Source organism: Quercus robur, chromosome 1, assembly GCF_932294415.1.
Source record: "Quercus robur chromosome 1, dhQueRobu3.1, whole genome shotgun sequence".
NCBI classification, from domain to species: Eukaryota; Viridiplantae; Streptophyta; class Magnoliopsida; order Fagales; family Fagaceae; genus Quercus; species Quercus robur.
Window position 1 is genome coordinate 5616654 of NC_065534.1, and position 15347 is coordinate 5632000.

The window sequence follows — 15347 nt, forward strand, 5'->3', positions numbered from 1 at the left end:
AGTTTTATTTTTTGTGTGTGTGTGTGTTTTTTTTTAATTTTATTTTATATTATATATATATATATATATATGATTTTTTAATCAGTTTTTTTTTTTTTTTAATCAGTTTGAGGCATTTGGGCTCCATTTGAAGCCCTAAAATAAGAATATATTTTTGAATTTCCCTTTATAGCACATGAACTCTAGTATCGCTATATCCTATAAAATCCTAAATTTAGATCGGGATCCCACACATATTTTGTTTTAGTAGAAATCCTAGTGAGATCTAAGACATTTTAGGGATGTAAGATCTTAGGATCCTAATATCATGGGAAACTAATAACAGAATTGTTACATCCACAACATTTTCACAATACTTTTACAAAAAATCATATGTGGTAAGTTGTTATAGGTTCTAATTTGAATTCACAATTTAAATTACTTTTTTGTCCACTCCTAACATCCAATACCAACCTGCATTTCTCTACTAATAACCATGATGTTATGCAATGACAATCAAGAAGCTGTTCGTGCAACTGCAACATTTGCAACGTTAAAACCCGCTCAAATCGGTCTCATAGCTGGCGTACGGCCCACCAACATACACGCATGGTTTCAGTGTCTTGTTCATTGACAGCCCCCAAAACCCTCTCTCTATCTCTCTTTGCAACAGTCTCTTGTTAGTTCTTTCCATCTTCCAAAACACATTGCAACTGTCTCTGCCTTTTTTTTTTCTTTTTCATTATTTTCTACGTGCATACACCATTGCTGGTTAGAAAAGCTAGCTTGCCATGGGGATCCCGGCTGTACTTGTTGTAGTTCCTGTGGGCATACTTTTCATTCTCTCAGGCCTTCTTGTCAATCTCATTCAGGTATTTGGAGACCAAATCCATTTGGTCTTTTTATATTATTGCATATATATATATATATATATATAAAATATAATGTCAATTTTGTTCCAATACTTTTTTTCAAACAATGTTTCAATGTTAGTCTTTTGCCATGCTTTTTGGCTTCAGCTTCTTGCCTTTTGGGTTTCTTTTGAAGAACCATTTTTCTTATTTTTTAGGTTGTTTGTTAATTGCTAAATTCAAATTGTTATTATTGTAAGTAAGACAAAATGGTTGTTGAATAAAAATTGATTGCAATCTTTTTCACAAATGTTGAGTTGGCATGTTGTGATTGATGCTAATAAAAGTTGTGTTAGTAGTGGATCCATGTGAAAGTGATACTACTCCAATTATAAATTGTCGAGGGAATGTGAAAAAAAAACTGTGAAATTTATTTTTGTCCATGGCATTACTAAAAAAAACAAGAAGAAACAATTAGAATTGAAGCTATTGTCAAGGCAATGTGGAGCCATTGTGTCTAAGGATAACAATCGTCCACTGTCTTTGCTGGATGTTTTGGATCTTCTACATTTTTTGCTGTAATTTTAGGGGGATACTATAATACAAAGCCTCTGACTTTAGTTCCCTAGCTGGTTATTTTCAATGGGATTTTGTTTACTTATAAGAAACTTGTAATGTTATCACTAACCATTGTAGCTTATTGGTATCTCTCCCTTTTAATACTGAGGTTTTGAGTTAAACACATGGGTTGAGAAATGGCCGTCATCCATCAAGTAGATTGTAGCCTACACCTACTGCTTCATTAAAAAATTTCTTTTATTCCAAATGAACTATCTCACTTGGTTATATTTCTACTTTTGCTTTACTTTATGGAATACATTTGTCCAACTGTTACACATATTTTCTTTTCTCAGGCAGTTTTCTTCATCCTTGTTCGTCCACTGTCAAAAAATATGTACAGAAAGATCAACAAAGTAGTTGCAGAATTACTGTGGTTGGAGCTTATATGTCTTGTTGATTGGTGGGCTGGTGTCAAGGTGATGAATTTGTTTTGTAAAACTGTATATTCAATTGCTTGTTTGTATGCATCTTTCAAGGATCTGTTTTCAAAGTTATAATCTTGTTTGCTTATATAAAAAAAAGTTATAATCTTGTTTGGGGTATGGTATGGTACTAAAATAGTTATGATTAAAAAAAAAAAAAAAAAGCTAAAATAATCTTCCATAATTGTCATGAATAAGTAAATAGTTTGCTTCTATTCAACATGCTACCACATCTTGCTGAGGTGAGCATTCCTAGCCAATTGAGAATATTCCATACTTTAAAAAAAGTAGGCCTATAAATTGTAAATGGGTTTCATGGCTTGAGGTAGGAGAGGCGAGAAAATCCCTAAATGTGGAAATGGAGTCTGCGAGCTCCTTAAATCCAGGGATATAGGGGGAAAAGCTAAGAGAGGAAATTTTAGGGTTTCTGCAAAAAGACAGATTCAAGGAAATTTTGACTGGCCTTGCCAACAATCAGAAGAAAAGAGAAAGGATATGTACCTAAATTTATTTTTTATTTTTTATTTTTTTTGTCTCTTGAATTTGTTAATTTGCCAATATGTTGAAGGTAAGTATGCTGTGGAATTCATATATTGTTTTGTTTTGTATACAAACTCTGTTTGTATTCTCTATTAACACTAGTTTGTTTTGAATTGTTTGACATAATTGCGGTTAGTTTTTCACATATTGACCCAGTGACATGCTTAGCATTCCTTGAAAATGCGTGTGTACTTGGATTTTTGTATCCACATTGCAGTCTGACTAGTTAGACCTTCTGGCTGCAGATTGAGCTGTACACAGATTCAGAAACCTTTCAGTTGATGGGTAATTGATTTTTGGTTTCCTTTTTGGTAATAGTAAAGGTTTAAGATATTAGTCTTGAAAACACTTATGAATCTAACATATATCAAATTATCTTATTTGAGATATTTTCAGGTAAAGAACATGCACTTTTCATATGCAATCATAGGAGTGACATTGATTGGCTTGTTGGATGGGTCCTGGCTCAGGTGCTTACCTTTGCAAACTCTAATTTAGAGGCAGTTCTCATACAATGTTGTGTGTCCATACCTTTTAAGATTAACATTTTTCATAAAAAGACTGTCATGAATTGTCTGAATTTATGAATAAACTTTGAAGTTTCTGCTCAGGCGATCTGCTGAGTACTGTGTAACCTTTTGTCTGCATATCCTAACTAAATTTTGTTCACAATGAAATCACTTTTCTTGAAAATTACTCCCAAACTCTCCATTTGTCTGAAGAAGCACAAGGGCAGGTAAAGTTGGCTTTATCTATTTGAGCTAAGTACCTTCATCTCATTTGGTTCTTCATGCTGAACCTGAATTTAATAGCTGGTGAGCTTTTAAAACCATCGGGTGTACATCAATACTCATAAACTTAAATGTGCATGTTGTATACTCTATAGTACAGTGCACATAATTGTGTATTGCTATAATTAAAGTCATTAATAGGCTTTGTTTTCATATAGAAAATGTGTTTTTTTACTAAACACTTGGCTTATTGCTTCTTTTATCTGGTTGGTCTTACCTATGACAGCGCTTGGATTGCCTTGGTAGTACACTAGCCATCATGAAGAAAGCAGTAAAAAGCCTTCCTGTAAGTTTTAAATCTAACCAATATTCTTCTCTTGTAAAATGGGGCGAGTCATTGATTCATTTATTAGTTAAATGCTATATTCAAGGTTTTTAGTGGAGTAGCACTGGCAATTTGCAACACCAGCTTCATTGACAAAGGTTGTGGCACTCAAGATAGTTAATGCAAGGGTTTCAAGCCCTACAATTTTATATTTTAGTAGGAATACCTAATGGAAAGTATGATAGGACATAATTGTTGAAGTGAAAGAGAAAACCAATTTATTCTTGACATATTGATGTTATTAATCAAATTGATTTGAAAAACCGCATCTTCAAAGTTTTAGTTGTTGCAACTTGTGGAACCTAAAACCTACACTGAAGTCCAATTAAGCATAAGTGAATTATTTGGCTTAGCTCAGTTGAACTCCCTTTTCTGGAGGCTGAAAGAATAAATATACCAAGTTATTTAATTTCCCTTTTATCTCTGTATGTTTTCTAAGCAACAAAGTACAGCTTTAAGTTTTTCCCTTATTTATGTATTCTGCAGCCCTTTTACACTTTACTATGCCACTGATAGTATTTTTATGCATGCTTCACTTTCTCTCACTTATTTACTATTCCTTATCCAATGCAAGACATTTGGCTTCTTTTCAAATTTCTGATAGATTTCTTTACCATTGCTAGCTTTGACATGTTTGCTCACTCTTCTCCAACTTCTTCTAAATGTTAGAATCATCATGACTTTCATTATCATCATCACTGTTGTTGCTATTGTTGTGAAAAATCACATCAGGAAACTAGACTGTCACTAGTGGAAAATTTTCAATGGAATTACTAATGATAGGTTGCTTAAAAATTACCTTCACAGTCCAGTCTGAGTGTTGGAAATTCTTTCCATCTGGGGTTTGTTTATGTCATTTTTTGTCTAAGTTTCTTGTTTTTAGTTGTAGGTCAGATTTGACATTTCTATGAAGATAAAGAGATAAATGATATGGTAAATTTATGCAGGTCATAGGTTGGTCAATGTGGTTTTCTGGTTATGTTTTTGTGGAAAGAAATTGGGCCAAGGATGAAAGCACATTGAAGGTATCCTTTAATGCATTTAAAGAAACATGAATGCATCATAGTTTAATTGTTTTTATCACGTTCATGACTAATGTGGTTCTGTGCTGCAGTCAGGTTTTCGACAGCTAGAGGATTTTCCATTTCCTTTTTGGCTGGCGCTTTTTGTGGAGGGAACTCGCTTTACAGAGGCAAAGCTTTTTGCAGCTCAGAAGTATGCTGCTTCAAAAGGGTTGCCGGTTCCTAGGAATGTTTTGATTCCTCGTACTAAGGTGAATTTAGTTGAAATTTTCGTAAGATTTTCATACTATCCTATTTTTGGTCATATTAGTGCACGTTGTTTCCTGTTTGAAAGATTTTAAGGGGATTTTCTTTCAGTTTTGAGTGGGGAAAGTGCTTTAATTTTCAAATAAAAACTATCCCAGTTTTTGATTGAGGCATAAACTTATGTGGGATAGTAGAGGCTATCTGATTACTGCTAAACAATTTATTGCCATATCAATAGCACATGCATGGATTTTTCCCAATATATCTATATACATGTATATATTTTTAATTTTTCTTGTCGTCTGATGTACATACCCTTGATATTGATTTAAATTGCTCTCAGGGTTTTGTTTCAGCAGTAAGTCATATGCGCTCATTTGTTCCAGCAATTTATGACTGTACAGTGGCTGTTCCAAAAGATCAACCTCCACCTACAATGTTGAGAATACTTAGAGGGAAATCTTCTGTGGTAGGAAAACAAAACCCTGGCCACTTCATTTAACAGCATAATTTTTTAGTTGGTAGTATTGTAATGATTGATTTTACTGAGTCTGAAATCCTAATCTTGTATGAGAAATGTTTTAGTGTTTATGCTCATTTGAACCCTATAGAAACCAGAAGAAATTCCTGTAAACTGACAGGAACAAACTGAGTCTGTTTCCAGCTACTAGTACAGGCCAGAATCCAGATGAATATTATTGTTGAATGAAAATGAGGCCAATGTATGTTCTTGATGTATAGGACTAATGCTATTCTCACAAAATCAATAATAGGTGTCATTGTTTCTTACTATACAGGTAAAGGTGCACATCAGGAGACATTCAATGCTGGAATTGCCAGAAACAGCTGACGGCATCTCACAATGGTGTAAAGATGCATTTGTTACGAAGGTATGTGTATTGATGTCTCAATATGATTGCTAAGAAGAAGTGCCTGATAAATTTTGAGGGGCTGCTGGAAAATTCTTGTATTCGATTAACCGATAAAAAACATATATTTGCCAAATACAATTAACACATTCAAGATTTTGTGCTCAACATAAATTGCCAATATCCATATAGACGCGAAGATAACTAGCTTCTTTACACTTGAGAAAGCTCCTAAGCCAGCCCACCCCACTATCAAATTGAAGAGAGAGAGAGAAAGAGAGAGATGAAGCTAACTTGGAAATAATGTAGAGAGCTACAGGAGGTTTTGGACAAGTTGTTTTACTAGAGTCCTTGTATATTTTTTATTTAGCACATATTTTGCATTACTTGGTAATATTCCAACCCCCATTCATCATGCCTTTATAAGAAGATGCATTTATTGTAATCATAGTCAGCCTTCAGTTTTTTGTTCCTTTTAATTGATGCATATAATTTATTTATTTATTTCTCTAACCAACCAGGATGCTTTGTTGGAGAAATACTCATATAAGGGCTCATTCAGTGACCTACAGAAGAAAGACATTGGTCGACCAAAGAAGTCTTTGTTTGTAAGACAACATTCTAATAATTTGAACAAAGTTAATGTACTATCCTTTTTCTCATCTGTAGTCTCTCTCTGTTCTACACGCAGGTTGTCATTTGTTGGCTATGTCTCATTGTCTATGGCCTCGTCAAATTCTTTCAATGGTCTTCTCTCCTATCCTCATTGGAAGGCATTGCATTTTTAGTGATCTTCTTGGTGCTTGTTACATTTCTTATGCACTTTCTCATCCAATCTTCAGAGTCAGAGCGTTCTACACCTGTCAATATACTGACACAAGTTCCAGGGGAGGAGCAGCTTCTTCAGAAATAATTCAAGATTTAGCAGTAATTGGTGTCTAGTCCATCTGTGATCATAAATATCTTCTGATATTGTCCATGAAATCAACAATTTTACCTATACCCTCATTAGTTAACTGGATTGGAAAATGTAGAATATGTGCATAGCTTTATTATGCTGCTTAGGAAGTGTGATATATGGTGAATTGAGATATGGGTTGGGCTCAATTCTTTTGGCTTGTTTACTGGAGTAGGATGCTTCTGAAGAAGCCGGAGAAGCATTGTCTTGATCATCTCTTATTTGGGTGACTTTAAACATTATTTGCCTAGCAAGTTCTTTGAGATCTTCTTTTGATTTTCCTTGGATTAGGGCAGATTCCACTGTTGAATATATAATTGTGCATTGCTTACATGTGAGTTTGTTGGGCCTCTCCTAAGAGGTTAAGACTATATGCCTTTTTCAGGTTGTATAATTAGTGTCGGCTTTTTATTCCAACTAGTCGCAAACCCGTGCTAGGCACGGGAGCCTACCTATTTGTGTGGTACACTAAAATAATTATATAAAATCTTAAATTCATTATGAAACTATACCATTGCATGAATTTCTCCTGTTTCACTTCAATTTTTGTTATGATTTGATAAAGAAGTCATTGCTTGAATGTGTAAAATCTTGCGAAAAAACTACCAATTGGTTTTAGATATTAAAATCTTCGAAAGGCCAAAAAATATTAAAGAATCAAAAAGATTCACTGCCAAGAAATTTTTGAATATATATATATATAACTACACAATAGAGAAGTATAAGAAAAAAATAGGTTATCTTCAAAAGAATATATAATTCATGGTGTAACTGTTGAAATTTGCTAAATATGTTCAGATATTGAAATAACTAATGCAAAAATGTAGATGTTAAAACTTTCAAAGTGCCAACAAATAAAATTAAAGAATCAAATGATTTAGAGCCTATAAATTATTGAAACAAAAGAGAAAAAAAGAAAGAAAGATGAGCTACCCTCAAAAGAATAATGCATAGCTATAGTTGCTGAAATCTCCAAGACAGTTTCAATTATTACAAAAATCAAACAAATATATATATATATATATATAACTACACAATAAAGAAATATAAGAGAAATATGAGTTATTTTCAAAAGAATAATTCATGGCTAAAGCTATTGAAATTTGTTGAAAACACATGCCAAAGGAAAAAAAAAATAAAAATAAAAATAAAAATAAAAAATTCAGAAGCTAAAACATATGTGGATACAAAATAGAGAAATATAAGAGAAAATTTGGTCATCTTCTATTGAAATCTGCTACAAATTTTAAAACTTTCAAAAGAAATAAAATATTAAAGAATTAAAAGATTTAGAGCCTACAAATTATAAAAAGAAAAAAACTGTGACTACACAGAGAGATATAAGAGAAAGATACCTTCAAAAGAATAATTCATTGTTATGGTCATTGAAATCTGGCAAATAGATTCAAATAGAGCAAAAAATTAATCCAAAAATTAAAGAATATATTTAGAGCTAAGAAATTATTGAAACATTGAAAAAAAATGATTACACTATAGAAAGATATAATAGAACAATGGGTTACCCTAAAAAACTATAGCAATAGTGGAGCTACTATTAGTGTGGCTCACACATGGGTGGCTAGGTAATAGCGATAGAAAGGATGTTGTGACCGTTTTTGGATTGTAAGTGTAGGGTTTTTGGACTTTTGGGTTTTACGTTTGTTGTTGAGTTTCATGTTAATTCAAAGACTTTTGGTTTGCTTAGGGTTTTTGAGTTTCACATTTTTGTGGCATGGTTGTAGGATTTTTAAAAAGTTAATTAACTTTGTTTTTGGGATGAAAAAGAGTTTTCTTTAAACATTTGTTGTTGAGTTTTACTTTGATTTGCTTAGAGTTTCTGAGTTTCACATTTCATATGAAAGTGCCGGTTTCCTAGTACCAACCATAGTAGGTAACATAAGGTAAAAGAACTCTCACATGAAAAATAATAAAAGAATAATATTTTAGAAAAAGGAATAATAATATGTAAGGACTCTTTATAAAAACTAGTATGTAAACCGTGTTTACACACGGGAATGATCAATTGTAGTGGTGCTATTGATGTTAACTTGGATTATTAAACCATTTGAAACTCATCTGGATTTCAAACTTCTTTTTTATACCATGAAAAATTATTATACACATTTGCCATGAAGTTAAACCAAGTCCACTTACAATCAGTAAGTAAAGAAATATATACAAAAAGTTTGAAAAATGATATGATCAAAATTAGTTGACTACATGTAGACCATCTGGTGAGTAAAATTAAGCTTTAATAATCACCCATAAAACAAATTCAATTATCGTCAAACATTTTCAAGCATATTATAGTGAACCTTTGTTGTGCTGCATAACCATAGTATTTTTGTTTCAACCAAAGTTTAGTATACCAAATCCATAATAGATGATGCACACTATCAAATATCACACAAGCTCATTAGTGAACTTACTGAAACCTTGCACATAGGCCATGTGACAAATTCATTAACAAAAGTCATAAATTTTAATAACCTAGTCTGAATCTACTAAATTTTAAGATTACCTTTTCAATATTCAGATATCATAAAACACATAAAATAGTTCTTGACAATGTAATAAACCACATTAAATAGTTATAGACAACGTCATAAGCCAAATAAGCTAAAATAAAAATTCCAAATAATGTCTTCTTTTTTTCTAGAACGCCATGAGTTTTCTCTTTATATCCTATCCTAGGTGACTTTTGGGCATTTGGGATATCTTCTAGATCTACAATGCAACAATTCACATAAATTATATTACTGATAAAAAATTGGCTAGCCCAATTACAATTATCAATAAGATAATGGAAGGTTAAAATATCAAAATTAAAGTGGAATACAACTGAAAAGTTTATTATTGGGCTCCTTTGGTGCAATTAGAACTTCCCAGTGTGCTGCCTAAACTGCCTATTGTGATTTTCTTCTTATTCTCATAATTTAATTTTCTAGGCTTACCATCAGAATTTTTTTTGTTCTTAAGTTGATAGTTAAAGAACATAGAGATGTTTTATGGTTAGTGTTATCTGGTTTTTTAAATAATGCTGCGCAAAACAAGATGTTTGAAAAGAAGAATAGGCACAAATATGCATGAGCGTATATTATTACTTAAAAAATAGATGCATATTAAAATTTCTACCTAATTAGTTATATATTACTAATGGTCACTTTTATATTCCTGTCAATGCTTCAAAAATTAATATTATCATTCAAATAGATGGACTCAAGCTGAATGGTAACACCAATCACCTTCAATTATTCCTAAACTATTGGTTTTCGTAGGAATAAGATTTAGTACGATGAAAAAGATATGCAAACCACCATAGTACCTAAGATTCCCGGTGGTAGGGGAGGGGGGATGCTTAAGAAAATATGGCCTAATCCCAATGAAACCAATTCTCTTTCTTTCAATTTCCATGCTTGGCAAAGTTTCAATTCATTGTCCAATCTCTTTGGGTGGGCGTATGTTTTTGGTCATTAAGACACTGCTGGTTGCTGATGATGTGGCAATTTTGCAACTCTAAATGGTATTTTGATTGTTTGTTAATTTCATAACAAACAACTCAAGCCTTTCAATTGCCTTTTTGACAATATCTAAATTACCCAAGCTCCACAATCCATCGAACCATTTCCTATCTCATGTATGGTTCAAGTAATAGTTATTAAAATTTAGACCAAAAAGGAAGAATTTGCAAATAAAGTCTTGACATACCTAATTGGCAGATCTGTGTATAAATTTAGACCAAAAGAGTTCTTGGAGCACCTAGATTAGGGGAGAAAAAAAGTAGCAATAATTGCTGATATAGAACACACTCAAAAGATCAAAGACATTGTAGATTTTAAGAAATAAGTATAACATCTAAATGATGAGGTGAACAACTTAATAGAAAGCTAGATTTAAAAGTGTAGATGTAATATTCTAATAAATACAGAACCATAGTCCTTTGCCAACTGAGAAGGTATGGGAGCCAAAGAAGACAAAGGCAGAACTCATGTAATTTTTCAATTCACAATTATTGCAAACACTTTTATTTATTTATTAAGACTATTGTAGAAAACACTATTAGATAGGGAAAATGATGAAAATGATAAATATTAGATATTGCATGGCCAAAGACATCACCTGGTAGCCATGTCATCAAATTGTGCCTAGGTTGTTTCACACTTTAGTGCAACAGCAACAACCTATAAAGGATTATTCAAAAAAAAAATGTTAGGAATTAAATGCCCAAACAACAAAAATTAGACAATGGAATAAGAGAAAATTGTGATTTTCATAATTGTTATAAGCAACTTGAGCATTGTAAGCTTAAGATAAACATGACCCTTTTTGTGTGAATAAGGAATGTTATTGGAATTTGCATCTTTTATTTGATTGAGGAAGTTGCCAATAGTGAAGAGACCATTTACATTTAAGGTTCAAGGGTTATCAGAGCTGGTTGTTATGTGTTTCCTATAGTCTGGGTTTTTGCCTATGGAATGGAAATAAATAGTAAAACGGTCCATTTGATAATACTCTGCTTACATTGGCCAGGATTGCATGGTACTTTTTCATGAATTTTTGCATGTCCAAGATGTTGCTTGATTTCAACAATAATGAAGAGATTTTGAAAGACTAAATTTTGAAATAGACTGATAAGGACCGTGAGAGTCTTAATTTGTTGGCCTAAATCCATGAAGTTAGGCTATCAGAACTCTATCTAATTAGTTAAGCGGATGCAAAAGTCTATAGTGGCAGGAAAACAATAACCACTGATCAGCTAGAAGGGTTAAACATTTCTTTTTCCTTCTTTATGCTATTTATTGGGGTTAGGGGTGTTCCCAAAGTTTATTCAAAATCTTTGAAAAGTTTACCTGTCACTTGAAACCTTACAATTACATTTTGATGCACCAGAGGAAGAAAAGTCCTTGACTTTACTTTTCAAAAAAGAAAAGCTCTTGACTTTGGAGTTTGGACATAAGTAGCATGGGAAACGGTCAAGTGTGGATCAATAGCCAAAGAGTTAGAAGATACTTGAATATATATGCTATTGGACCTTATCTCCAAAAATGCCATAGGTCAACAGAATTACTTGGTAACATATCAAACAATAACTTTTAGTGCAAAGTGCAAGCCCATGTCCAAACATAATAAAACAAATTGTTGGCAGAACCTCTATATGTCCGTATACATACTACAACTACCATTACCAATATATAATGCAGCAAATAAAATATATACAAACGAAAAGTAGAAATCAGCCAACGAAGGATGGTTCAGTTTGTAAAGCTCGGGTATTTCGTCTAACCCACCTAGGTTTGAGTCTGGCGTAGCTTAGCTAACCCCCATTTTTTTTCTACCAAAAAAAAAAAAAAAAAACAGAAATCAGACGTTTATATATTGGTAAAAATAAAATAAAATAAAATAAAAAATCCCCATTTCTCTTCTCTGTTTTCTCGGCAACCAACCAACCGGACTTCAACCAATAGAAGAAAGCTGAAATAATGACCCAAACAAAAAATATAAATGCTCAATTTTTCTCATCCTGTTTTATCGACAACCAAACAACGTTTAAGCAAAAGAAAACTCCTTGTTTCTCGGCAACAAAAAAAAATTTAAACAAATGAAAAAAGAGCAGAATAATACGAAGAAAGAGAGTACCTTAAACCTTCCATGGTTGTAAATCCAACCGTTAAATAAAGGAAACGAAGGCAAGAGAAATAGAGAGAGGGAATACCTTTAATGGCTATCAAATCTGAGCTAAAATCGGTTTTAGATATCTTCCATGGTGCCCTTCTTTTCTTCATCACTCAACCTCCTTCAAAACCAATAACCCAAAAAAATATTCTCACAGGGCTGGGGAAGCCATGAAAATGCTGGTGTACAAGGTGGATGTGAGATTACTGTCCTTGTCCTTAAACTCCATCTTCTCTTAGGAGGAACCCAATCAGACCACTCTTGCCAGAAATGATAAAATCGCAAGCAAAAGACTCATATCCTTCGTTCCTTTCTGTTTTGATGCCCTCTAATAGTCTGATGCTAAGGTTTGGTCCGTTTGGAGAGATAGAGAGAGAGTGATAAAGAGAGATAATCAGAGAAAGGAGGTGAAGTGACGGAGAGAGTGGAGAAAGTAAAGAGAGAATTTTGTGGCTTCTTTTTTTGGCGTTAGGATTGTTTCATTTCCACGGCATTCATCCATATTAAAATGGGAGAGAACTGAAGAATGACAAACAGGGGAGGAGCCGACACCTTCCATCGGTATAAAAATCGTAGTCTCTTTCGTTTACACAATTTGGCAGCAAAATCAAGAAAACTTTTAATTATGCAGTAACTCACCTGACTCAAAAAAAAAAAAAAAAAAAAAAACGCACACACGTAACGTAAAGGTGAGAATTGAATTTAAATCTAATTGGATTTTTTCTTAATTTAACCTATTATTAAGTATATAGACTGAAGTAACTTTTTATCAATTGTAAATTATCTTGACTGCTGCTGAAGATAAAAAGTTGACCGTAGAAGAATAGTTTTATGTATATATATATATCTGAGATGGGAAAAATGATTAGGTATTTCGGCGTATCATAAATGCATAATCCTTCTAACACATTAATAGTAGGTCCCACTAATTAAATTCATAATGGAACCCACCATTCATGTAAAATGAGGGAGTACGTATTTATAGTATCAGGAGTACACAATAATTTCTCTTGAGATGGGTTCAAGTTACATCTGGTGTAATTCTTTAGAATTACACATTTTTTAAACCGTTGGATTTAAGTAGATCTAACAATTAAAAAATGACATTTATTATTACAAATATTCTTATTAAGATCTCATTAATTGCTCTCATTTATTACATTTTAAACTTATCTCTAAACTCAAAAACGTTTGACGTCTGACTCTCTTTCTATGTTTCTCTCACTCTTTGTCTCCTCCACGAGAAATTATACAGTCCTCATGGTAGATCACGTCATTTGTCCACCATTCCAATAAAAAACTCTCACTTATTTAAAATTGCTGAATTAGTATTTAGTTTTTATTTAAAACTTCATAATTTTAAACAAGTGGGAGTCTTTTACTGGAATGGTGGACCACATCACTTATCCACTATAAGAACCTTATAATTTCTTCTCCTCCACATTTTTTTTTTTTTTTGATAAGCTTCAATCTATTGCTGAAAAAAAAAAAAAAAAAAGAACTAGGAACACAGTTTGGACTCTTCCATACAAACAGCTAAAATCGCTGGGGGAAGATAATCCTTGAAGAAAGGAAAAGACAAAAAGGAGCATAAAGCAAATTTAGCAACTACATGTGCTGCAGAATTACAACACCTTCTAACCCAAACAAAAGAACAATTAGCCAAAGACTTTGCTAACACAGCCACGTTAGAGATGATGGTTCGGATGGACCACTCCAGATCAGTCTTAAGCAGAGATAGATAATCCATACAGGTCTTAGAGTCCCCTTCGATTGAAACATAGCTCCACCCTTCCTTTAAAGCAATCTGGACAGCCCATAGGATCGCTTCAGCTTCAGCTTGGAGCGGTGAACGGAGGGAGATGGTTTTGGCCCAAACACCCCAGACGGTGCCAGAACATTCCCTTGCAACAACTGCTACGGCTGCCTTAGAGCTCGATAAGGCCGCATCAACGTTGAGTTTAATGCAACCAGGTGGGGGTAGTTTCTTATGAAATTTTTTACAACAAATTTACGTATAGAATCCAAAACCAAATTCAACTTTATTAGCTCTAATAATAATGTAATTTGACACTTCAAATTATACATTTTCATGTGGGAATTTCATGTGCCGCTTGGAGTGTCATCTCAAAGGCATTGATCAAACACGACTTGAACTTGTGGGGATCTAAGAACCCTTTCTCTGAGCCAACGGCAACCCTCAGATTTCCCATGTAGCTAACCATTGTAATTGTAAGACTCTACAAAACAACAAAATTAGCATTTGCTATAGTGGCTAGAAAATATATGAAATTAACTAAAACTATGAACAGTGGAAGCCATTATTTTGACACTACCGCATTGTATATCTTTAATTTCTTGACTATTTAGATAGCATCTTTTTCCCCAATATTAGATGAATCTCTAATCCTTACCAATCCTATATTCGTGGTAAGTCACAACTCGGAAACCTAATCAAGTTATAAATAAGTATTTTTAGAGAGAGAGAAACGTAGAGAGAGAGAGAGAGAGAGAGAGAGAGAGAGAGATGTCAAACGTTTTTGGGTTTAGAGATAAGTTTAGAATGTAATAAATGAGGGTAATTAATGAGATCCTAATAAGAATATTTGTAATAATGAGGGTCTTTTTTTAACCGTTAGATCTACTTAAATCTAACGGTTTAAAAAGTGTGTAACTCTAAAAAGTTATACCAGGTTTAACTTGAACCCATATATATATATATATATATATTTATCTGATAGAAAATTATATTATTTTAAAAAATTAAACGATAGAATTAGAGTCCCAAATAAATTTATGAGTTTGAATAGCACCAAGACATAATGGTATGTGTGGGTGTGGCATATGGTGATATATATTTAATTTTTTGTTGTTATCTAATATATAATAGCAAAAACTAAATTAATGCATAATCAAAAGATTTTGATAAAAAAAAATTTATATTCTATAACGTAGAGTTCAAGAAGTTTGGTAGTAGGGTTTTTAAAAAATTAATTAACTTTGTTTTTGGGTTTATTGTAATAAACCGGATACTTATCTTTTTATTGCTG

The 15347-nt window shown here is 32.7% G+C and overlaps 1 protein-coding gene and 1 long non-coding RNA gene across 3 annotated transcripts; one reads left to right on the forward strand and one right to left on the reverse strand.

The window, feature by feature from the left end:
- The first annotated feature begins 503 nt into the window (after window positions 1–503).
- LOC126717545 (1-acyl-sn-glycerol-3-phosphate acyltransferase 2-like) lies at window positions 504–6957 on the forward strand. Of its 2 annotated transcripts, none has more exons than XM_050419343.1 (11): window positions 504–851; window positions 1745–1867; window positions 2659–2698; window positions 2810–2883; window positions 3431–3490; window positions 4477–4554; window positions 4644–4802; window positions 5141–5266; window positions 5595–5687; window positions 6188–6274; window positions 6358–6957. In XM_050419343.1, the coding sequence occupies exons 1-11, from the start codon at window positions 771–773 to the stop codon at window positions 6577–6579; spliced, it is 1143 nt and encodes a 380-aa protein (XP_050275300.1). In that variant the 5' UTR covers window positions 504–770; the 3' UTR covers window positions 6580–6957. The 2 variants fall into 2 exon arrangements, with proteins under 2 accessions (XP_050275300.1, XP_050275310.1); XM_050419353.1 differs by lacking the exon at window positions 504–851 and adding an exon at window positions 1461–1603.
- A 1065-nt stretch (window positions 6958–8022) lies between these two features.
- Window positions 8023–12927, reverse strand: LOC126717553 (uncharacterized). Its single transcript, XR_007652646.1, has 3 exons — window positions 12338–12927; window positions 10744–10805; window positions 8023–9351 (listed from the first exon to the last, which is right to left on the reverse strand). It is a non-coding gene; the product is annotated as an uncharacterized LOC126717553 (long non-coding RNA).
- Window positions 12928–15347: the final 2420 nt, after the last annotated feature.

Coding starts and splice junctions, on each gene's coding strand:
- LOC126717545 (XM_050419343.1), top strand. CDS start 771: ATGGGGATCCCGGCTGTACTTGTTGTAGTTCCTGTGGGCATACTTTTC. Junction 2,884..3,430: donor TTGGATGGGTCCTGGCTCAG/GTGCTTACCTTT, acceptor TACCTATGACAG/CGCTTGGATTGCCTTGGTAG. Junction 6,275..6,357: donor GACCAAAGAAGTCTTTGTTT/GTAAGACAACAT, acceptor TTCTACACGCAG/GTTGTCATTTGTTGGCTATG.